Source organism: Eleutherodactylus coqui, chromosome 10 (genome assembly GCF_035609145.1).
Source record: "Eleutherodactylus coqui strain aEleCoq1 chromosome 10, aEleCoq1.hap1, whole genome shotgun sequence".
In the NCBI taxonomy this organism is placed as follows: domain Eukaryota; kingdom Metazoa; phylum Chordata; class Amphibia; order Anura; family Eleutherodactylidae; genus Eleutherodactylus; species Eleutherodactylus coqui.
Window position 1 is genome coordinate 100,278,708 of NC_089846.1, and position 25,500 is coordinate 100,304,207.

The 25,500-nt window shown below is 44.7% G+C and overlaps 1 protein-coding gene across 1 annotated transcript in view; it reads left to right on the forward strand.

The window, feature by feature from the left end:
- Nucleotides 1-25,500, forward strand: part of ABCB7 (ATP binding cassette subfamily B member 7) — a 118,361-nt gene that overhangs the window by 40,835 nt on the left and 52,026 nt on the right. Inside the window, exons 4-5 of the mRNA XM_066581640.1 lie at nt 6,686-6,805; nt 23,405-23,537. Of these exons, the coding sequence (XP_066437737.1) occupies nt 6,686-6,805; nt 23,405-23,537 (253 nt within the window). The remainder of the gene's footprint in view (nt 1-6,685; nt 6,806-23,404; nt 23,538-25,500) is intronic.

The window sequence follows — 25,500 nt, forward strand, 5'->3', positions numbered from 1 at the left end:
CTTCCCCAGCAAGGGAGTTGGAGGAAAAAACACTTTTCAGGGAATCTGTCAGATTTACTGAAAATCAAATATTTCCCCTTTTTCTCATGCTTTTATGTGCCAAGCACCTAGCTGTATTGACTTTTGCTAAAATCCAAGCTGGAGAAGAAGACCGCTACCTCCTCCATCAATTATGTCACCACTGAGTTACACATCCCAGAATGCCATAGGAAAAAAGTTAGCAAGACGTAAAGCCGTGTTTTCTAAGGCCATAACCGGGTGTAAGGATTCTCACCCATCTGACATATCCCGGAGGGACAAGATGGGTTTTCGCCCACTGATGCTCGATCATCTTCCACATTGCTGGCTGATTTGTCACACTGCTACTTCCCAAAGACTGAGGGCATGAGTGGTGGTCAATATTTTTGAGGCACTTGTATTGTGTTCAAAAATAATGGATATTGACTACCTTTGGTAAGAATATTTAGAGGCACGTCCAAAGGAGATGGTGTCTCAACACGCATGCCGCCATTTCACTGCTGACCACCTGCATTTAGTAAGAGGTGTCGCTGTGCTCTGGCTCATCACACTCTCCTCGGTCTGTGTGATCGTTCTCTCTACTCGGTGAAAAGAGTCAGGGTCTCTGATCAGGGCAGCACTCCATTGGTCTATTGCAGGGGGGCGCTAAAGGGACTAGAAATGGCAGCTTGTCTAGTACTGACAGACCTGTCGGGCAGGGTTACCGACCACTGAAATAAGTGGCTGGATTAGAACCATGCAGCAGCTTTGGGGCAATTTTCAGGAAAGTAACGCAGGTATGTGCCCCATTAGTACAAGAACCGTAACAAGTTAGGTGTAAAATAGTTTGGTCACTAGGGAGTTAAAGAGCACCAGAACCAGAGGACATGAGAATCAATGCCCAACGGAAAATCTCTGAAGCAACAAGAAATCTGGAATCACATTGACAAGGGCAAAAGTATAAGGATGCTGAGCTAGAAAGATTATGGAGATCAGACCAAGATCTTTTGAAGCAGTCAATGGTTCTTCATTCTGCTGTGTTGTGGTTCTTTTTCCTGCTGTAGGGCCCATTTTGTTAGACCCAAACCTAATAGCTCCATTTTGTTCCATCTGTCCATCGGACGTTTTCCCAGAGGATTGGGCTTTGTCTAGGTATGTTTTGGCAAGGTACACTGCTTTTTATAACTTTCATTAATAATCACTAACATTTCCAACAGCCTTTGCTGTATTCACCTAAAATGATGATTTATGTCCTGAAAAATCCCTTTTAACTGCTGGGCAATGCAGGTCTGGCTTCTAACTAATTTGCTGTCCACTGCCTGTTATATGAAGTCCGTCTCTAGTAGCAGAAATAACAAGATGGATAACAGGAAGAGGACTAGGATGATGGCTATGGCTGCCCGTAGAAGTCTTATCGGGAGACATTAGAGAGATTTACAGACAGATGCGGCAGCAGCTAAAGCATAGGGGTTGATCCAGGGAACAGTCTGATTACCATTAGGGAGTCGGGAAGGAATTTTTTCACCAAAAGGGCTAATTGGCTGCTGCTCTTGAGGTTTTTTGCCTTCCTCTGGATCAACAAAACAGGAGGCTAACAGACTGGACTAGATGGACATTGTCTTCATTCAGCCTTACGAACTATGTTACTATATCTGAGTTTTCAACAAGTTCTCTAAAATACACCAGGTTCTCCTTACCCTCATTGGCTGCTGTTTACAGTTCTGATTTCCAGGTGGTCTTCCCCGTTTTTCTGTTGCTCTGCTGTTTGCAATCCACTTTCAAGGAAGAGGTGTGTAACAAGCCTAGCATTCTGCCACTAGTTCACTGTCCTGACTTCCTTGCCCTTACTTCCCATGCTGAATTGTGCTATCTCTGCTCCAATTAGCGGGGAGGCAGTATCTAAATGACCAACCCTCTGCTTTCCCAGGACAATCCTGCATTTGGAGACCTTCTGGTCAGTTGGTTAGTAACACCACTATAGTTTGTAGTATGTGCACACGACAACACACTGTAATAGCAGGAGAGGCAGAGACACTGGAGATTATCACAGTGTCTGCTGATATGTCAGCCTGTAAATACATGGGAACTGCCTGTGAAGATAGCCCCTACCCCTGTTGCTATGGAAACATCCCTGTGCCCTTGTTACTGAAGCAGTTGGAAGGGAGACCCCTAGTGGCAGCCATTTCAAACATGATAAAGCAACAACATTTTTCATGCAAACATATTACAGAAATAATTATGAGACTAACGTGAGCTAGTAGGTGAGCATAAGTGGTCTAAAAAGTTAGTGCCCCTGTAGCTGCTAAGTGTTTACTGTCTGACAGCTACTAAAATCACATCTACATTGCTCAGTAGTGCTGTACAGTGTCCTGCATGATGCCTTTAATTATGAGAGTGTGCTACAAAAAGAGATTCTCCTCCTCTTTGCAGTTTAGGCATTGATGCCTCCTTGGCCTTTGCCCACTGAGCCTTGTTCAGCGTATCGTATGTTAATGCTGGGTTCCCACAGGACGGTTTCACCGTGGAAATCTCGCGGTTTTGCTGCAGCGAAAAAATGCAAGATTTCTGTGGGATAAGCCCAGCATGCTTTTCCGTTGCGACCGGCTCTCCCATAGAGGGGAATGAGACCGCAATGAAAAAAAAAATAAATTTGACATGCTGTGTCCTGGGAATCCGCGTCGGCTAATTCCGACGACGGATTGTCCGCCCTGTGTGGACGAGATTTTTGACAAATCTCGTCCACATGGCTGGCTAATCCTGGGATTAGCAGCCGCAGGGAAATTCCCCGGCAAATCCGCCCTGTGTGAACCCAGCCTATGGGTTGGGACTACCATCCCAGTTGTCTCCGGCTTGGCTTTTACAGGCACTCTGGCAGCGACTTTCCTCTTCTACCACATCCTGGACTCTACTTGACTGCTCTACGACAAGCACCTTCTTGATAACCTCTTGAACAGGTGAAGTAGGGGTGCCAGTGTCTTTAAAGACCAGTCCTGTACCCGTCAGTCTACTTGTGCTTGGTGGTAATACCTTTTTTTTAATCTTCCCAGACAGCACTTCTGTCTTTGCCATCACAAGCAAATAAGGGGAATAGAACGATCCTTTTTTTAAGCATCAAAGCCTCCATTCACAGGCTAATTAGTCATGCGGGCGCCAACCAGGTGGCAACGGGAGAATCTCACTTCTAGCTAATCACAATTTTGTTCTTTGTCAAACTGAGTAGAGCGGTGCCAATGATCAGATCTTGGCATTCCTTATAATTTTTTTATTCCTTTTTTGTTTTGTCCTTTTCAGTAGGAAGCACATACGTTTCTATGGACCCCAACTAGTTAATTAAACCCTTCAGGAGATGTCTTAGTTGCTCTACAATTTGGGGCGCCAGTGATGTTGAGCAGAGCAGTAACCTTACGGAATCCGCTGAGTGATTTGCAGCTCTAGTCGACACTTCTGTTTGTTACAACCTTCACTTTGGGTTTTGCTACAGTCTTCCCAGTTTACATACATTGTCACCTTCTCCTTCGTTCCTCCTTTTAAATTGGGCGTAGATTTTGAGCTCTTTTGGGAGCGTCTAGAATCCACATTTAGCCTGTAAATATAGTCTTGTGCGCTATGGCTTAATGGACTCATAATGCCTGATTACACAACTTCAGAGCCAGACCTGTTAAATGAAGTGCTGACATTTTATGCACAATTAAGCAAGCTAGAACAATTCTCCCGCTCCTAGCTGTGATATCCCTGCAGCCTGCACTTCCAGTATATGTCGCAGATATTTATGAGGACCAGAGGGCCTCTTTCTCACCAATCATTAGTCCTGAGAATGAGGACAAGGACAGGCAGCCGGCTCTGCTGGAATGATGACCACGTTCCTTTGGCATTAGCACGTTGGCAGGAACAGGAAACTGGCATAGTTCAGGAACTATGGGTTGTATAGGCACTATATTGCTCGTGCATAGTCCTCTGATGATCTGCTGCAGAGCTATACCCAATGGTGACCATGACGTAAGGATGGCGCTGTTGAGCATATGATTCACATACTGCCTCCGTGGGCTTTGCTTAACCATCTTGTCTTGTCATCCTTCTTCCAGTTCAATGTAAGCAAGTATATTGCCTGAGTATCACTAGTGAATGGGCAATCGTTCAACTCTAGTTATTGTAATGATTAGGATCAAGTAACTTATACACTAATTAATATCTCACACATATCACTCCACACTAAAGGTGCATTTAGGTTCATTTCACGCATGCGAGTGCGATATCGGGCTGTGAAACCCGGGCCGATATTGTGCTTGCCAGCATGTGATGTCCCCGCGGATGCGAGGCGTTTTTGTATTAAAACCGCTTCGCAATGCACAGATCTCTTGTGATTTTCTCGGCCAGGTGAAAACTGCCTGCGGTCTTCATTCGTCGTTCAGTTGCAGCCGACATAAAAAACTGTGCCGGCTCGTGCGCTTTACACACGGGTCATTCAGTATTTCTCGTTGAGAATCATGCAGTCTAAGCAGGCTGCCCAAATGCGAACAAGCTGGTGATGGCGGCACCAGCTCGTTCACTCGCACAAACTAGAATCATGACATGACGACTGAATGTCAAATGGACCATAAGGCCGTATTCACACGAGCATACGCGTATTTGCGCATTTGGGCAATTCGTATTTGAACATGCGAGTGCATTCTTTAACCCCTTAGTGATAGAGCTTTTTTTTTTTTCCATTTTAGTTTTTTCCTCCTCCCTTTAAAAAAATCGTAGTTCCTTTATTTATCCATCGACGTCGCTGTATGAGGGCTTGTTTTTTGAGGGACGAGTTGTATTTTTGAATGGTACTATTTATTATACCATATAATTTACTGAAAAACGTAAAAAATAAAATTTAAGTGGAGAGAAACAGAAATAAAACGACATTCCACCATCTTTTGTTGCGTCCTGTTTCTACGGCGCACAAAAATGACCAGATAACTTCATTCTATGTGTCAGTACGATTACTATGATACCAAACTTGTATAGTTTTTTGTTTTTTTTTGCTGTAGTACTTGTATTTTTTTTAAGATATTACATTTTTTTAAATTATTTTTTGTCTCCATTTTCTGCGCACAATAACATTTTTATTTTTCCGTTGACATAGTTGTGTGAGGGCTCATTTTGTGCGGTACGTCCTGTCGTTTCCGTTGGTTACATTTTTGCAAGTAATTGACTTTTTGATCGCTTTTTATTACATTTTTTCTTGGAAATAGAATGACCGAAAAAGTGCATTTCTGGCGTTCTTTATTTTTTCTTCATACCACGTTCATCATGCAGATAAAATGATGCATTAATTTGATAGATCGGACTTTTACAGACGCAGTGATACCAAACACGTATTTTTGGTTTAATATTTTTTGATTCTTTTATTGCAAATTTGGCAAAAGGTTTGTTTTTTTTTAAAACTTTTAGTACTTTTTAATTTATTTATTTTTTTTAAATAATTCGTAAAACTTGTTCTTATTTTTATACTTTTCTTTTAGTCTTCCTAGAGGACCACAACCAGCGATGCTTTGATCGCTCCTGCAGTATTACGTCATACTGCTTTTTGACAGGCAGTCTATCAAGCCACCCCACGGGGATGGCTTGATTGGCAATCTGCTAAGGCAGCCCTGGGGCCTTTTAGAAGGCCCCCGGCTGCCATGACACCTGCATGGCTCCCCCGATCTCACCTCGGGGGGGGGGGGGGGGGGGCACACGGCACCCCTGAACATCGTTCGGGGGATTTAAATGCCGGTCAGAATTGACAGCGGTATTTAAAGGTTTAGTAGCCACGATCGGACGTACGGCCGATCGCGGCTATTGCCCGCGGGTGTCAGCTGTAATAAACAGCTGACGCCCGCACTGTATTGAGGAAGATATCGGCGCTATCTCCCTCCATACACGTTCTGCAATGGCAAAACGTAAAAACACTATTGGGCCATCACTAAGGGGTTAATGTTCTTTTTGCATACACAAAAAAAAACACTCCGCAATGCTCTCAGCCATTGGAATGGCCAATTAAAGCATTGAGTTCACTAGGTTCTCTTGGATCTCATCCTGAGCCCATGAAGAGAGCTAATGGCCACCTGATGAGGGCTGTTGAGGCCATCGCCCCTGATACCATTGTCATTTTAGATGGATTGTCTGGCTGCTGTACAAAAGCCCCGTGAATCCTCCCTTGTCACATGACATAAAAAAAAAAAAGTGACTTTTTTTGTCTTTTTTTTTTTTTTTATATTACCCTCAATACTTTTGAAAATGGAGTAGTGGGCGGGACTTAGCAGAAGGGGTGGGGCAGCCAACAACCAAACAACTGTACTATTCGCGTAATATTATAAAGCAAACCTGCACCAACTCAAAGCTGCCATAGAGATCGTTTGAAACGCCAGTCTATGTAAATTTCTCCTCACATTGCTTGTTGTGTTACCACATTGGTGTATCCGGTTACCTACCAGACCTCAACAATGAGATTTTTCTTTTTTGAAGGGATTGTTCATGTTAGAACTTCCTTTCTCACAGTGAATCTGACGAGCCAAGGGTGACATTGTACATTATGTACCTCTGTACTGTATCCTGTATATTACAGGCGTGCTACAAGTAATTTAATATGTTACTACATAGAGGATGGCATAGGATTCTGTCATCTGTATCCTGTGGTACGTCTTCATATGCTTTCTTTTTTTTCCCCCACTAGCTAAAGGAAGTGGATGCAAAGAAAATCTTGAAAGCCATGTTCACCTATGTGTGGCCCAAAGACCGGCCGGATTTACGAGCAAGAGTTGCGATTTCCCTTGGGCTCTTAGCAGGTGCCAAGGTAAGAAAGCCTGTGCCCTTTATCCGACAACCATTAATCATGGCCTCGGGGTGCTGGGAGAGTGTGACCCTGGGGGCTCCTATTCTTGGGAACCGTCTCAGTGGCACAATATTTTGTGGAAAGTCTACTTTCTTGTTGAGTCTGCTCCATTATCTGCATTACATTCATTAGCTCACATGATGTGTGTAATCTGACCACAGGGACCGGCGGGCTCTCCTGCCTCCTGTTTGGCGCTTTTATTACATTGACATTATCTGCTTTTTCTGTGCTTTTAAAAAGTCCTAAAAAGTCTTTGTGGAGAAAAGGATGGAGGTTGTACCGTAGAAGTAGGCTCTACACGTAGAATATAACTTTGTGTACACACTGAATGACCACTTTTATTGGAGACCCCATCCAGTAGCATTTTGGACCTCCTTTGGCCTTCGAACCATAGCAGTGAATCATGGTGTCCATCCACAACTGTCAGAGGGCCCAGGGTTTGCCAACAAAAACCTTCCCCACACCATTACTCTTCTCCCACCCCAGTCTGACTCTTGACCAATGATAGGAAGATGTCATTAATACTTGCGTCAGATTCTGATCTCCCATCAGCACGGTGCAACAGAAGTCTGGATTCATCTGACCAAACGATGTTTTTCTACTGACCAGTGATCCAATTTTTGTGCTCTTTTGCCCACTGGAGTCTTGCCTTTCTGTTTCTCTGAGACACAATGGCATTCAAATGGGTCGTCTGCTGTTATGGTCCGTCAGCATTAAGGAGCGGCCAAAGGCCAGCCCAGATTCCTCAGCCATGTAAGTGAATGAATGCGGTATTAACAAACGCCGTTCACTTACAGCAGGAAAAAAACTGCATCACAAGATGGACATTTGCGGATTTTTAAACCTGCTGTGTGTTGGGGAAACTGCGCAGATTTTCTTTGATTGCATTTTTTATACTCTCCCGCGGTGTCCCTTCTGAAGATTGCGCCAGCACTGCAAATCTGACTCTGTTCTCAGGGCCGCGCACTCTCCCATAGACTTGTATAGGTCGTAGGCGTAACGGCCGTTTAAGAATGCTGAGGTCCTGAGACTGGAAATGCCTGCAGTCTTCCCCCTTCTTGTCGCTGGTCGTCACATGGCTTGGTTTGATTGGAGTTTACACTTAGGAGATACTTTACCAAACTCTGGAGTTCACCATTTCTCACTGTCTGATTATTGTAAATAAGACCATTTTTCTTCTTTCCGTGCCGATTCCCCTGATCGCACATCACCATAATCGCCTGATCGCACATCACCATAATCCCCTGATCGCACATCACCATAATCGCCTGATGGCACATCACTGGTTACCTGGATCATATTGCTGTGGTGAAGGAAATTGATCTGGAGATTTCTTCTCATTGCCATAACTATTTTCGTACTTTAGGATAAGCTGAACTTTATATTTCTCTCCTTCTGACTCCGTATAGTCAGTTTTATGCTCTGAAGACCATCTCACCAGATACATTACTCTGTTCTTCACCTCTGCAGTAGCAATCACTATGAACAATGCAAGCTCTGAAGGTCTCCCATCACCAGATGCCGGTGATGATACCTGCAATTCCAGGAGCCTTGATAGGAAATGTACAATTGAATTAGACAATGATGTATTGCTTAAACCTAGTTTTTAATTTAAGAATGTATTTAAGAATTTGGGGTGGCTTTTTTTTCCTCCCATTTTTATATATATATATATTTTTTTTTTATACTATTTTTATATTACATTTTTAAATATTTTTTTTGTCTTATTAGCAAAGCTCTGTGGAGAAAAGTATGCAAATTAATTGTCTTCCAGAAGGAAGAAAACTTGTTTCTTCATTGCCACATTGTGCAGGTGGCTACCCTGTAATTCGGTATGTGACTGTTAACGATCCTTGCAATATGATAGGGTTATTAGCCTGGCCAGACACTCCTCTGACTCACTGGAGGAGATACCCTTGACATAGCTTTGTGGGGTATTGGTTCTCAGCTGGATCCCCTTAATAAGAACTATCACAACCCCTCCGTCCCCATCAAAGTTGTCTCTTACTGTCAATAGGTAGAACTAACGGACTGCTTTCTTCCAGGTTAAAAAAAACAAAAAAAGGGAAATCTTGCAGTTTTCTCTGTGGCCACCGAGCTTCGTAGACTGTCACTTCTTGTTCTATAGAGATCACTGCTCAACAGTCATCTCATTATCGCAGGCAGAATCGATGTCTGTCATATACACACAGTAGATAACACAGGTTCCACCATACACAATTGGTTATGGTCACAGCTAACCTCCTCCCCCCCCCCCCCTTCCCCACAACGATCTCTGCACACATCACAGAAATGCGTCTGGAACATTCTCCCATAGAAGTCCATGAACGTCTTCAGACTACAGATTTCTATGGTCCATGTGACTAAAGGGTCTCTCAATGCTGGTAGCAACTCAGGTAAGTCATGTATAAAAAAATATAATAAAATAATCTATAGTCATCAAAGAAAATAAATATATCAGTATCTGGTATTAGTAAAACATGCAGGCGATCCATTCCCATTAACACATACAAGTATTAATCGCTAAAGGGGTCTTCATGGACTTGACTATGGATGATCCAATCCAGGTTAGGTCATCAATAAATGTTGGGCTGGAGTCCACCACTCAGGATCCCCAAAAATCGGATCTTCACATGGCCCACTGTCAGTGCAGACAGCTCTGTCCACATTACAGTGGCCAGGGTGGGTAGTGCAGGCACAACACTGAAGAATATGGGTGATTACACTCTGTGAATGGGGCCTGCAATCAAGGACTGTCTCCCTGATTTGCTTGGCAGTGAACTGCATGACTGAGGCCTACTAACAACATGTATCTCATGAAAGGCATTAACCACTACGTGTCCACCATCTGTGGATTTATGTCCTAATTGTTGTTGCACTGTGCAGCTCGGATGTATATAGAAGTTCTGCCAGTAACGAGACTGTGACGACACTTTGTCAGTTCAGCCCTAATGGAGTGACAGGGAGGGTGTAATGATCAGCCCTCAGCAAAGAAAAGTGATAAACATGGCGCTCAACGAGAGCGAATTATCAGGTGATGACAGGAGAGGTCAAAAAACAAATATAGGTACCTTTGTTCCCAGGTATTCCAGTTAGAGGTCACAAATTTATTACATTAAATTAAAAATAGAGAAAAGTTTTAATTTTGTACTATTTCTGCCCATTTTCTCTATATAACATGTAAATGTGAAAGATATTGGCCGTATCTGGCACCATAAGTCCAATCCATGCCACAAAAATAAAATAAAAAAATAAGCTTCTGATAAAAAATATTAACCCTTAGAATGTAACCCAAATTGTATTGTGGACATTTAGGCATCAAATGCCTTGGTCATGAAGGGGTTAAAGACGTTTTGCAGGGAAATACTATTGATGACCTGTCCTCAGGATGGGTCATCAATAGTTGATCAACTGGGGTCCACCGCTTGGAACCCCAGCTAAAAAGCTGATCTGGTAGCTGCTGTCGTTACCACTACACACTGGGGTGGGCTATGGTGCGGACGGATCTACTCTGAACCCTATGTAGTGTTCGGCCTTGTAACTGCAGGCACAGCTCTCGTTAAAATGAATGGAAGCTACACCTGCAGTTACAAGCGCCGGACACTACAGAGAAGCTGGAGCCGCAGCATCCTCTCTGTACCCCTGTGTGCTGTGGTGCTGACTGTGGGCACCCAATCAGCTGGTCGGGGCCCAAGCAACGGACCCCAGCCAATCAACTGTTGATGACGTATCCTGAGGACAGGTAATCAGTAGTATTTCCCTGGAAAAGCCCTTTAAGAGGAATTAATTATGATCTGAAACATTTAAATGTGACAATTTAGCAAACATAGAAGAAATCTGATGCCGGGCAAAAAGTGGCATACATGGGAACAATATGGGACCCAGAGCAAAAAATGGAAATGTGCCACCATTAATGTGTCGGCTTTATTACCCAATACAGGAGCGCCTGGTGATTTTCCATTCCATGCCCTTTCAAGTGCCCCTTGGGCCAATTCTCCACCTCAAAGTAGTTCCTTTTTGGAAGAAGGTCCTGTATAAGTTCGCACAACTTCGTAACAAAGGCGATGGGGCAAACAGAGCTGGGCCCCATAACAGTCACATGATCTGCCTCTGTGGCACATACATCCTTGGGGGCAAATACTTTTTCACAGCACCTTATATTTTTGTACTGAACCTATTCACCCCTGAAGAATATAAAGTGTATGCAGTACAGTAGTCTGCCACTAGTTGGTCCTGAAAGTGAAATACTAGTGGAATTACAGCCAGCCTGAAGATGGTCCCATAGTAGAAACAGGCCTGGTCCTCTACCCCCAACTGGTAGAGTGTTGACCTCTTTCCAGCATCCTCCCCTATACAGTTTGTATTACTACCACCTTCTTGTGTTGATCTTACATTGGCACCATGTTGTTGCCTCTCTGAGGAAGACCCTCCACCCAATAATTGCTTGGTTTGAGGATTAAACCCCGGCGATAGGAGTGGATTTAACGTCCATTCCGGTGCTGAAACCCATATTGATTTGCCCTTTGTCATTGCGCAGAGCTGAGACACGTTCCAGTAAGATTATGCAGCCGCCTCGGGCAGCACAGCATTGGCCGCTAGTTTCCAGACACACATGAAATATTAATCCGTTGTTTTTACACTGGTTGTAAATGATATCGCCTTGTTTGGCCATTCCAGTACAAAAGATGTGCTGTGGCCTCTATTAGACTTGGGTTAGGAAAATGCAACGTCGGCAATTAGATGTCGTCCTCGTCAGCTAGCCAGAGTGAGACGTCTGTCATGGAAAACGTACGCCGGCAGGGACGTGGGTAGGAGGGGGCCGGTGCAGGCTCCTATGCCGTTCTGGGACAGTTGGGTTATGACTTCTTTACAATGGCTGCTGTTGTGCATCCGGTATCTCTGCATGTAAATCCAACATCTGTCCCATCTAAATAACGGAAGTGTTTGGGGTCATGGCCAACGTTTATCATCAAACAGAAGAATCACTCATTAGGGCTCCCTGAGGGCTCCTTCACAGGATCGTGTTACATTTTGCGCCCCGGTTTTGCTCGCAGGATACGCCGTACCAGTCTTCCATAGGCTCCCACACTGCCGATCCCACATATTGCACAAAATACGCAGCATGCTGTCTTGGCGTATATTATGTGTGCATACGGGCCAAGATAGTACATGGCAGTCGGCGGTCCGCAGCAAGTTTGCAATGTCATTGAGTAGTGCCTCTCGAATCTTGCATGCGGCGGCATACTGTGAATTACATTAGTGTATATAATCAATGCAATCGTTTTCCCAATAACCACATATGCATGCGAGAGCTGGACACTCAAGAAAGTAGATAGAAGAAGGATCGAGGCCTTAGAGCGGTGGTGCTGGCGGCGTATGCTGCACATACCAAGGACATAAATGGTCACAAGTAAGACGAGCCTAGATCGTGTCCGACCAAAAGGATCACTAGAAAGCAAAATCACCAAACAACGACTTTCATACTTTAGTCATGTCATACGAGCCAATTCTCCGGAAACAACATTAATGCTCGGCATGGTCAGTGGGTCCAGAAGAAGACGCCAAGGAACACGCTGGCTGGACACAATCAAGGCATGAACATTACTCTGAGAAATCTGAGGGAAGTGGCCAAAGACAGGGAAGCATGGCGTATGCTGATCCACAAGGGGACCGAAAGTCGACAGCGACTGAACAGATAACTCCTCATCATGTATAGGCAGATGTAGGTGAACATAGTATGTTAGATGTACTGTACAGGAGTGCCCAGAAAAAGTGTCCGTTGTCCAAGGTTTGAGGCAGTGTAGATGAAGTTACCTAGTTAGTGCTATATTTGTGTGCGTGGTCATGAATATTACAATCCCTATTTACACAACCTCACCTTTTATAAAGTATTGCATTATACTACCCTACAGTCGCCATAGAGAAGTGTATCCCAGTTTTGTACAGGTGCTCTGCAGCCCTTATAGGTGACTACATTGCATTTAAAAATCCAAGTGGTTTTCCCTGATTTGGGGATATTCTCTGTCTTTTTATTCTCCATCTCACCCAGACCAATATGCCAACTTCTGACAAATGCAGAGTTGCATGCCAAGATGCATTTGGCCCCTCGCCTACAGCCATTTCCTACCTCTATAGCTTATGGGGCTTACTGTTTCTCACTTAAGAGACCATGGGAATAAGTATACAAATTAGTATGTGTCAGCCATCCCAGAGGCTTCCCCATAATGAAGTTCAGAATTCTTTCCTCTCATCCATACAGGGCAAGGAACTAGAACCAGTGCCCTGTCCATTACAGTCGAGGGCTAAGAACTAGAGATGAGCGAGTGTACTCGCTAAGGCAAATAACTTGAGCCAGTATTGCCATCTTCGAGTACATGCCTGCTTGTGCCAAAAGATTCAGGGGCCATCGGGGGTGAGCGGTGAGTTGCGGGAGTGAGCATGGGGGAGAGGAGGGGAGAGAGAGAGAGAGATCTCCCCCCCCCCCCCCCCCCTCCGTTCCTTCCTGCCAGCACCCAAATCTTTTGGCACGAGTGGGCATGTACTCGAAAATGGCAATACTCGCTCGACTAATTTGCCTTAGTGAGTACACTCGCTCATCTCTAGTAAGAACCACGACTGTATCAGAAAATGTAATCCGATTCATGCAAAAAAAAAATACCTGGGTTGGAAGGGTATCATCTCTCCTTCAGCAGAACACCTAAGAAGTGTGTGAGGAGTCCTATAGGGCCATGCAAGCTCCGTAGGGAAATATATCCAAATAAAGGAGATAGAACAATACCTCTGCAGCACCACCTATTGGATGGCAGCATTCCTGCAAAGCAATGTCAGACTCTTTATACAGGTCTTTATAACAGTGACTGTGAATTGAAAACCAAAAGTCAGAATCCATACACAGACGGCTGTTTTTGGAGTCAGGAAATATATCCTCTCTCCTTAAGGAGAGCACCTTGCAGATGTGTAAGGAGGCAAAAACCTTGAAACAACTTTATGTGAATGGTTTTATGGCTTTTCGCTTTCAAGCTTGGATATAAGATGTGATACTGGCAGGCATGGAGGCTCTAGTGCCCTGTTGTACCGCCTCTAGATTGGATACAAGATGTGATACAGACGGGCATGGAGGCTCTAGTACCCTGTTGTACCGCCTCTAGCTTGGATACAAGATGTGATACAGACGGGCATGGAGGCTCTAGTACGCTGTTGTACCGCCTTTAGCTTGGATACAAGATGTGATATGGGCGGGCATGGAGGCTCTAGTACCCTGTTGTACCGCCTCTAGCTTAAATACAAGATGTGATACAGGCAAGCATGGAGGCTCTAGTACCCTGTTGTATCGCCTCTAGCTTGGATACAAGATGTGATACAGACGGGCATGGAGGCTGTAGTACCCTGTTGTACCGCCTCTAGCTTGGATACAAGATGTGATACAGACGGGCGTGGAGGCTCTAGTACCCTGTTGTACCGCCTCTAGCTTAAATACAAGATGTGATACAGGCGGGCATGGAGGCTCTAGTACCCTGTTGTACCGCCTCTAGCTTGGATACAAGATGGGATACAGACAGGCATGGAGGCTGTAGTACCCTGTTGTACCGCCTCTAGCTTGGATACCACATGTGATACGGGGGGCATGGAGGCATACAGGTTCTTTATGGTATCCTGCTGCATATTGCTTCACATCTGCTGTAACTGAGGCTCTAAATTGTGGAATCTCGTAGGCTCTGGAAGTTGGAATCCCAGATGGTCCCATACATGTTCTATTTGCGATAAATTTGGCAGCCATGGAAGTGTGACAATATTTTGGAGGGTGACAATGTTCTGGGGACATTCCTGTGACCCCCTTGTGTATGCGGCCAAGCTTCATCCTGCTGCCTCTTAGAAGCCGGCATGAGAGGAACACATGTGGCTGCAGAATGTCCTGAACGTATCGCTGAGCTGTCATTGTCCCTCGTACCACTACTAGGGGTGACTGACTGCCATATGAGATGACCCTCCAGACCATCACACCAGCAGGGGGCAGTGTGCTGCTCCACTGCAAAGGCAGGATTGAGGCGCTCACCCCAAGGTCTCCAGACACGAACATGGCCGTTGTCCGTGCCCACTATAAACCGGAATTAGTTGCTGAAGACGACCGGGTTCCACTCCATAGCATTCCGGTTTCATCGTTTACCATATCACTGGAAACTGGAGGATCTGGGGGGCTATATATATATATAATATAATTTTTGTGTTAAAATGCCTCACATCACTCAAGGAAAGAATCGATCCTGCGCCGCAGATCACGCACTGTTTCCTATGGTTTTCAATAGAAAACCTCACATTGCCTCCACGTGGCCTCGAAAACAAGGGAGCACCCAAAGATAGGACATGCCGTGATATATATTGCTCATGTGTATGACCCCATTCAAAATAAGGGGGTTCATATTCGTGCCTCTCCCATGTACAATTCTCGTTCGGTTTTCTGCGGCCGTGTGAAAGCGGCCTTAGTCTGCAATGTCTATATACAGCGACATGTAGATGATGAACTGTAACATTTTTAATTAAACCCCATTGCAAAAACTGTCAGACTAAAATGCATGCATTTACGTGAAAAAAGGATCGATTCTTTCCTTGAGTGATGTGAGGCATTTTAACACAAAAATTCTTCGCATCCACAGGGAAAACGCATGATGGCAAGAGCGGTATTGGGCGGAGTTTCACGGCCCTATACCGCAGTCACCCGTGTGAAATTAGCCTAAGGGTGCATATGCACAAATGTTCCTGCAGAGTTCCATCCCAATTTGACATAAACTGAAGTGGCACAGAAAAAGAACCCATCAGCTTCAAGGGGTTAAAGGGGTTGTCCCGCGGCCAAAACGAAAGATTTTTCACACCCCAGTCCCCCATGTTAAGCAAGCATTACAAACTACCCATGTAAATCGTTTTTTTAGAGCGTTTCTACTCACCATGAAGCTGTTTCATGAAGTTATAAAAATCTTCTTCCAAGATGGCCGCTGTCATTTCCCATGGTGCACCGCTGGTCTTCTCCCATGGTGCACTGCGGGTCTTCTCCCATGGTGCACCGTGGATGTTCTTCTCCAGTCTGAGCTCCACTGCCGATTACAGCCACCTCATTGGCTGATCGGCACCACGTGACGGGGGCGGAGCTACGCGATAACACTGAGAAGGGGGAGGAGCCAGGACGCAGCTCGTGAGCCCGGACCCTCCAGAAGAGGATTCTTCTCTGCGCAAGCGCGACTGTTGCGGCGACCAGAGGAGACGTTTGGTAGTTGCCATGGAGACGGGGACGCCAGCAACGGGCGGGAGGGGGTAAGTATATAACTTCTGTATGGCCAATATTTAATGCACGATGTATATTACAAAGTGCATTAATATGGCCATACAGAAGTGCTGAACCCCACTTGCTTCTGCGGGACAACCCTTTTAAGTTATATCAGCCATATTATTATTATTTTATTAAATCGCCCCTAAATTCCTTCGGGGACACACAAAAATTGCGTTGTGCTCACAAGTAAATGTGAGTTTCATGCTAGAACGATGCAATATTCTATGTTTACCATTGAAAAACCTGCCATTGTCACACACATAAAAATGGAAAGCGCAGTCATGCGGTCTGTTGCATCGCCATCACAGGCAAAAATCACTGGTTTACAAATACAATATCGCTGTGAGTTTCCATCCTTGTGCCCCCCTGTGAATACACCCCAAGTCCCCATAGCAGATCCATGGATGACACTGGACTGAAGGCTCAGGGCCCTTGACAAACATATTGTGCCATAATGCCGCCTCCCAGCTACCGTGTTTCCCCGAAAATAAGACAGAGTCTTATATTAAGTTTTGTTCAAAAAGGTTTAACTTTTTTACATGTTATAGCTGCCTGGACACTATTTAAATTGACTTTTTTAATTAACTGTTAGCAGGGCTTCATTTTGGAGTAGGGCTTATATTTCGAGCATCCTCAAAAAGCCTGAGAAATCATTTTGCATTCTGGAAAATCAAGCTATGTCTTATTTTCAGGGTATGTCTTATTTTCAGGGAAACAGGGTAGTAGCAAGTCGTGTGCAGAAGTCATTTATTATTATTACCACTGCACAAATATGCCGTGTGATATTAGCTGCAGTGCTTTTACAATTCGTAAAGAATACGGTAAATTCTATGTGTTCTTTCCAACATACACGTTACATTGAAGAATAGCGCAGCCATCTGAGCCGCTTGCCATTGGATTGCATCTTGTATTTAGTGCTGCAGTCCTCCAAGCAGTTAAACCCCGCTGTCACTTTGGTAAAGTGCATGTCACTTTTAAGAAGCCAGCGATGGCTCTAATGATTAGTTCCCGATGTCTGCGCTGCCGGCTGTCACAGAATATATAGGTGATGCTCCTCACCTTGCAGTAATAATAGCACAGAGAGCATCTGCCGGCGGAGGGTCATCACCTGCCTCCATCGTCACGCTTCACTGCAGTAACTGCTGGGACCAACACACATCCCGGGAGCGGAGCGCACCGTATCAATTACTGGGCAGCCGTAGATATAGAATACATGACACGACCACCGGGTGGAGCGCCATTAGTCATGTGTGATACAAAGGGGGTTTCTTAGATTTAAAAAAAAAAAAAAAGTTTTTTTCTACAAATTGTATAACCCCTGCCGATCAGCTGGTTTTACCTTCCTGGATAATGGGCATATTTTTGTAGTGCGGGTCATTATGAACAAGGCGAGTATGTAATTTTTATTTTTTACTTTTTCCTATGATGAAGGGATAAAATTACTTTATAGAACTTTCAACACTTTTTTTTTTTTCCCCTCAAAGGGACTTGAAGATGCAATCGTTCGATCGCTGGTACACTACACTGCACTACTTGTATACTACAACAGCTGTTTGGCATGCCTGGTAGGCCTTAGTTAGGCTTCTGGCTGCAATGAGAACTCATCAGCACCCTGCAGTCACATTGTAGCTGCCTTTTTCTGTCACCTGCTTACTTGCTCGTGATTGCTGTTGATCACGGCATGTAAGGGTGGGAACGGAGGTTTCTCTGCTCCCAGCGATGAGTGCAGGACCCACCTATTCCTGGCACGTAATTAGGCTTCCGTAAAAAACACAGCAGTCTAGCCAAGGCCAGTCGATGATCATTGTGAAAACCCATACGACTGGTCACTAAATGGTTAAAACATTTCCCACTGAAGTTTGTTATACAGGGTGGGCTATGGAAATTTAGCCCAGTACCAAACTCTAATAAAAGCTGCCCCAAAGAAAATGTTGCCTGTAGCGACCAATCACAGTGCAGCTTTAATTTTACCTCTGCAGTATAGGAGAAGAAAGCTGTGCTGTGATTGGCTGCTGTGGTCATCAAAGACAGATTTTCTTCTAGACGGCTTTCGTTGGCATGTGGTGTTGGTGTAGACGCTATGGTGATGACGAGTGAGGGTTAGACATGGCTTGCAGTTACATAATGCATACACATGAGGGCAGTGTTTTGATCTTCGCCTAATGCTGCATGCCGGATCCTCATAAGGGAATTTTTTAGTGCAGTTGTTTTTCTACATTTTTCCACCTTTCGCCCCGGCCGATGTGTTTTGGAAAGTGCAGAGGAAAGCCCTGGGATCTGCTCCGCCTGGTGTCAGCGCCTATGACAGCTGGGATGGGTACCTGTTTCTTTCTCCCCATTAAATTATAGGGGTGCCTCTGTTTCCTTTTTTATTTATGGTCCTTTTTCATTCCTAGATTGCAAGAATCTGGCCTACGGACAGGGTTATGGAGTATTTTCGATGACTCTTTATAATATAATGTAATTTGGGTTCTTTAAATTGGCTTAGAGTTTAACCCTTTTCCAATCCACTGTCTGACGTCTGAAGACATTCTGATTGAAGGCTGTACAGCTTCGATGTCGCAAGATGTCCGGCATGGTATTCTTACTGTAGATTACTGTCCGCTCTGTTGTCAGGGGGCCTCTCCAGCATATCCCGTACCACAGTACTGGCTCTAGCCAGCAGATGGCGCCATTGTATAATGGCAGAAAGAGAGAGAGCCCCCTAGGAAACCCAGAATCCAAAATTGGATTGCAAAGGGTTAAAGGACCCAAAAAAGTGAAGCCTTGCTTGTGGACAAAGGAGTGCACAGCCGCCGGGGCTGGTGGGAGGGATTAACTCATCAATTACATCTTAAGCAATTCATTCCATGAGACCCAATTACCTTGAAATCCTCTCGATCCCGTGTAGACCCCACCCCTCGCTGCTGTCCCACGCGGTATCGCTGTCCGCACGTGTAAAGGGCCCTCCGAGTTGAATCTACTTCCCAGCACTTGAGCCTAATCTACAATTATCTGGATAGCGGCGACATTTCCAGCATTATCTCGCTGTCCTATATAAACCCCATATCAGCATCACTTGAAATGCATGTGAGCATATCTTATTGTTTTGCCCTGAGCAGGAGTTTGTATGGCATCCTTCCTGCGTCCACAAACCATTTAATTTAAACGGCAGAGCGCACATTTTTCCGCTCCCACGTATCTGCCTCTTTCAGCCTAATCCGCCGCTCGCCATATTAATGAATTTCAAATCAAGTCAAATTTTGCTGATGAGAATAAATCCTCACTTGATTATGAATGAAATGGAATAGTACTTGGCCTTATATATATTCATGTTTTACCCTCAGGGAATCCGCCGTGCTGAAATCCTGGATGTCGGCTTTAGATCTTATTAAAATGTGTGCAGGATACTTAGGAATGTTCCTGTTGAAAGACTGTTATCTACTGACTGCGCGGAGGGGCGCGATTCGTATCAATGGCTGAGGGCTCGTTCGCAGCGCCGTTAGGGGATGACATCTTTCTGCAAGAAAACGACACCCCTTGGGCGGATACTTCTATCTTAAGACGGAGCAAAACGGCCCCTCCATTGACTCTGATGGGGGACCATTCGATTTCCTGCCAGCAGTCCGGCATTTTGCAAGAGTTTACAGGAGGAAATGGCGCAGCTCGCTAAGCAACGTAGGTTCCAAACGGAACTTCTGACACTGATGTGAGCGAATGCTCAGGGATATTCTCTATCTGATGCGGTATACACATGGGTGGTATACGCTGACACCATTGGATATCTCCATGATTGAGGTTTCTCTTCAGGTATACATTGTGTCGTCGCCCTGCAGACTGTTCCCGTTCCTTGCATAATAGGTTTTTTCATCCTTTAACATTTTAATGCGCGTTGGGAGACCCGGTGACATTTAGGCAAGGAGCCAACATCTGTGTCCTCTCTGGTAAAATTAAAATCTGTGTTTGCAGATGAATATAGCTTTCAAAGTGGATGTTGTGACCGGAATGTATAAAGCGGAACGCCACTTAATCCTGGAATGCAGGTGCGGCTGCAGCGTACCCCGTGCTCCTACTCTTGGGGCGCCAGGAAGATAAGAAGGTACTACAGAGTTAGTTTTCTCATCCTTATTCTGATCAGTTTTTTTGGGGGAAAGTCACTGTTTTGTCATTCAGGGAAAGAAGTTCAACCTTGTTTCATACACTTCTGACATGACGATAATTTATCATCCATATTACGTATGGAATATCCAAAACCCCCCCTGGCTCGCCCTTAATGTCACCAAAGTTGAGCCCATTAGAACCATGTGGGTCTCCGTCTTGCTACATTCGATCTATGCTCAAATCGGCATTGCAGCTTCCATTTATAATGGTTCTCCGGTTCCAACGAGACGCCTTCATCTGCATCAGAGGCTCTTGTTGGTACCACTTGGTGGTGGGGAGAGTGTAAGAGGAACAACCGTGCCCCCAATAGGTTCCCCTGTAAGTGACCTGAATTTGTCACCTTCCTCCCCACCACTTCTAGAGCGCACATAACCCTGCTGATTTAGTAAATACATTCTGTTTCCCATAAAGTAACAATGCTGGAGCCTCTTTTCTTAAATTCTGCATTGTGCCGTTGCTGTTATTCATCCTGGAATTGTATGCATCCATCGAAAACATTTTTTTGTCCTCTCGTCACAATATAACTGAATCAAAATATACAAATACAAAAAACAATAGCTATCACACAATGTGGATCTATATGCAAAATATATATACAAACCGTAACCTTTATTAAATGATTAAAGGAAATCGGCACCAGGAAAGTAACCATGAGGATTAAAAAGAGTAAACCTAGGAGCTCGCCCTGTAAGTGTGGTCCTGGTATACAGAGTGACCGCTCTAAAAAGGGCGGCTCTGTTCTCAAACCACCTGATAAGCCCTAGTAAATCCTACCTTAACAATAGGACCATACCCAATGATGACCAGATAATTCTGACCATAGGAAACTGCGAGCGTAGAACACCACTAGCAGTAAAAACCAGAGGGAGGAATCCACTATTTAACTGCTGAGTGCATAAATATTACAGAATCACAGCCTCAAACAATACAAGGATAATCTAACAAGAGGTGTGAAAAAAATAGGGATTAGCCCAATTCTCATTTGTCCAAAGAAATACTAGAAGCAATGGGATGAAACTGAAAGGCAGGAGACACAAATTAGATATTAGACAGTGAGGGTGTTCAATGAGTGGAACAGGTTACCACTGGAGGTGGTGAGTTCTCCTTCAATGGAAGTGTTCAAAGAGAGTCTGGACAAATATCTGTCTGGGATGATTTAGTGATCCTGCACTGAGCAGGTGGTTGGACCCGATCATCCTGGAGGTCCCTTCCAACTCTACCATCCTACGATAAATATAAATTAATAGATATACTTAGCCAAACAGCGATGAAGACACATCAGTCAATATGGAGGACATTACATCTGAGTGAAGAACACTACTGCATATGGACAGCAAGGACGCTGTGGTCTGTGTGACCAGAAACTCCATGGGCAGGAGGTTACACAAACAATAAAAACATTAAGGCGGGGCAATCCTCCTAGCAACGGACCAGCCAATGCTGTGCTTCAAGATTTTGTGCTGCGAGGCACCAATCATGGAAAGTGTTGATTCTCAAGAACTTATCATCTGATTTTCTAGTGGTATTTGGCCTACCAGACCTCTTCCTGTCAGTTTCCTCCAGTTATCAAGTACCTTCTGATGATATAGGAAACTGTACTGACTGCCACCTTGACTTGGCAATTTCTCTGCAGGACAGACCTACACTTCCAAGGGTGGTAATTGTCTGCTTTCTTTGGTTAATTGTCCTTTTTTTGCCATTATGATAGCAACAAGCTCTGTCCTGAAGAGCAAAACTTTCCAACTAGACTAGAGGGTTGGAAAGTAATCTGCAAAAGTTGAGACGCCTGTAGTAAGTTTGCATCCAATTTCAAACCATCATGTGCTTTCTGTGCTGCAGAGCAGCTGTCCTTGATGTGTTCCCTGAAAAATCCATTTGGTTAAAATCATAAATTCAGACTATTGTTGCGTTTCAAGTTAAAATGTCATGATTTTTATGTTTTTAACTGACTTTTGAACCATCTCACATTATTTGCTGAACTTGAACTGTGTTAATATGAGAAATAACTGGAAAAATTGCAGTGTTCCAAAACTTTTGACCGGTAGTATAGGTAATGACCGTTTAGTTAACTATGAATGCACTGATGTCTGGATTAATCAGCAAAGCTAAATGAAATCCCTGCGATGCCGTGATATCTGGCTTTTGTTTGTATTGCAAGTATATAGTTTATCCTCATGTCTGTAGAAGAGGAAGGCCTCATGTCCACTAGGAAATTTAGGCCCGCGCGGATTTTCCATGCAGAATCCCGCAGCAGGTCCCTTCTTTCCCGCGGACATGAGGCCTGAAGATTGAATTAACTCACCTGTCCGGACGCTGCAGGTTCACGTTCGTCGCGGCCGGATCTTCTTTGCTGCTGCCCGGAGGATGTGCTCGGCAGTGCGCCGTGTGCATGCGCCGAGCACTCTTTTTTTTTTTTTTTGAACTCCTGCTGTCCCGCGCCGGAGAGCAGTAATTCAGCTGTGGGTGTTCCGCGGATCCGGACGGCTTCCATAGGCCTCTATGGAAGCCTGCGGGAGCCGTCCGTGTGGGAGACCAGCACTAAAATGGAGCAAGCTGTGGGTGATTTCCCGCACGTACGATCTGCACGGCAGGGAAAATTGACAAGCGCAGGTATTTACTTACCTGCGGGTGTCCAATGCATCCCTATGGGCGCGGATCACGCGTGCGGGAGACCCGCGCGGATTTCCTAATAGATTTATCCAGTGGACATGAGGCCTAAAGTCACACGGAGCAGAAATGCTACATATTCTCCACTCCAGATCAAGGGACCAAGCAAGAGGATGAGGGTTTCTCCACACCAAGACTCGCTTGCCTAGATGATAGAATTATTTTTTAGTTATTTAATCCGCCGCTTGTCAATTTCTGTTGCAAATTGAGAACAGATTTGTTGCAAGTTTTCTCCATTGACTTCATTAGGGAAAGTATAAATCTGCACTAGATTGTTGAAGATGATGTTTCTTCCTAGGATCTCTGCACTGACTTGATGTGGATTTGCCACCATGAGCTTTCTTGCAGCAATCTGTGACTCTCTGTGGCAGATCTGACCGGTGTGGAGCTGCGCTTCTTATTGTCAGACGACTAATGCTCTTATTTGTCTGCAGGGGATGAACATTGTGGTGCCCTTCATGTTTAAATACGCAGTGGACAGTCTGAATGAAATATCTGGGAATGTCCTGAACCTAGCCGACGCATCGAGCACTGTGGCTACAATGGCCACGGCCGTCTTGATTGGCTGTAAGTATGACTCCGATTTAGATAGTAAGATTGTGGTTTGTAGTCCGCCTAGACGACATGGTGGATGTATTGTTCTTGTTCTCCACTATTTCAAGATTTGTGTTTTGTGTCATTGAATTAAAACAAAATAGGACATTTTTAACAGCGGTCTTAGTATAATTTCCCCAGTTCACGATGCATCTAATACACGGACCGGCTCACCCCTCTTCACGTACTGGACACCGCTCTAGTGCGCATATATAAAGGTGTCGCTCCTGTGGCCACCCCCTCTCCTGAAAGTCCCACCCGCTTTTTGGAAACCTGTAGAGGCAAGCTAAAAAGTTGCAAATTTTTGCGAAAGAGCGACCTGGGAGTTGTTTTTTGTTTTTTTTTATGCCAGAATTCGACATAAAGCTAGCGAACTGAGATTGCGTGGCATAATCTGTACTGCGCATGTGCGCTGGCTGGCGCGTCCGCAGCACAGATTATGAAGACTGCGAACAGGTACATGGGGAGGTCACCGACTAGGCAAAAATCGCATTCTGCTGCGGGACCCCGCATGTCTGACACACTGGGACCCCTGCCAGCCATGTATGAATGGAGTGGCGGTCATGCATGTGTGCATCCTCTCTATTCATTTCAGTTGGGACAGCAGCATGGAAGTAATCAAACAGTCTGCGATCTCCGGTAGCCCCACTGAAATGAATGGAACGCACATGTGTGACTCCTCAGGATCCCCGTTCTCATGGAACATCCCTGGGTTACAGCTGACTCCACCTATCAGAAAGTTATCCACTATCCCGTGGAAAGGGGGTAACTTCAAAACTTGGCAATACGTGTCTGTGCACACGTAGTCGCTTTCCACTGGCTGCCGGAGGTCGGACAGTTACGGCATATCAGATTAATATGCCACCATTGTTCAGTTTGGGCCTACAGAGTTAATTGGACTAATGTTGGTAAAATCATAAACTTCTGGAGGTACAAGTCGGATCGCCCTTTGTTCCTATGGAAAATTGATCTGATTATAAAAGATCATTCCTGGAGCCTGACGTTATACGATGTGCTTACGGACTCGCGTCCCCGCCAGTAATGGACTAAAGCAATTAACTTAGGGGAAAAATAGATATTAGTGGTGATTCTGATGAGGTGGACTCTGCGCAACTATTTTGTCAAGTCTTAATTCCTTCTGTCAAATGCTATCTGGTCTGTAATTACCTCTTCAATTACAGGAGACTTTTATGATGTGACCCACAAGCTAATGACTTCTAGGTTTAAAAAAAAAAGTCCTTCGTTTTTCTTTAATTTAAGACTTTATCACTCATTCTCACTGCCTCACGTACTTCTAATCTTACCCATTTACACAGTATTGACCGCTAAGCTTAAAACGCTAGCAATGAAATTCTGTTCACCCAACTTTATGCTCAGTGTATGGCGGGAGGGTATCCAGATGTATACTGTGAAGTCCCCATAGACTTCTATGGGAGAGAGGTCTGTCTCAAGTGCCCTTCTGGTATGATTTTGGCTGAAATACATCTTTGTTTTTGACGGTACTGAAAAAGGTAGGCAAACTTGTTTTGTTTTTTTTCAGTCCAACAGGCTACCACAAAACAGATATTGTATTTTTGGGACTATAAGACTCACTTTTTACCAAGAAAAAATCTTGCTAAAAAGTGACTGCATCTTATACACTGAAGTTCCCATTCTGCAGGTCCTACACAGTAATGGGACCAAAGCTGGTGTGAAGGACCTTTCTGATGTCACGATCTGGTGACCAATCAGATGCTTGGGAGGAGTCCTGCCCGGTCAGCAAGAGAGCACAGCTGGGAAAGTAAGGATTTCACACTTGGTGCAACAGTCCTCTATACACTGTAGCAGGGCTGTGTGTGTGCAGCATAGCGGAGCTGCGTGTGTACTAAAGATGAGGACACAACAAGGGCGCGTTCACACACAGCAGAATTGTTACTCTGTAACAAAGTAGAGTGCA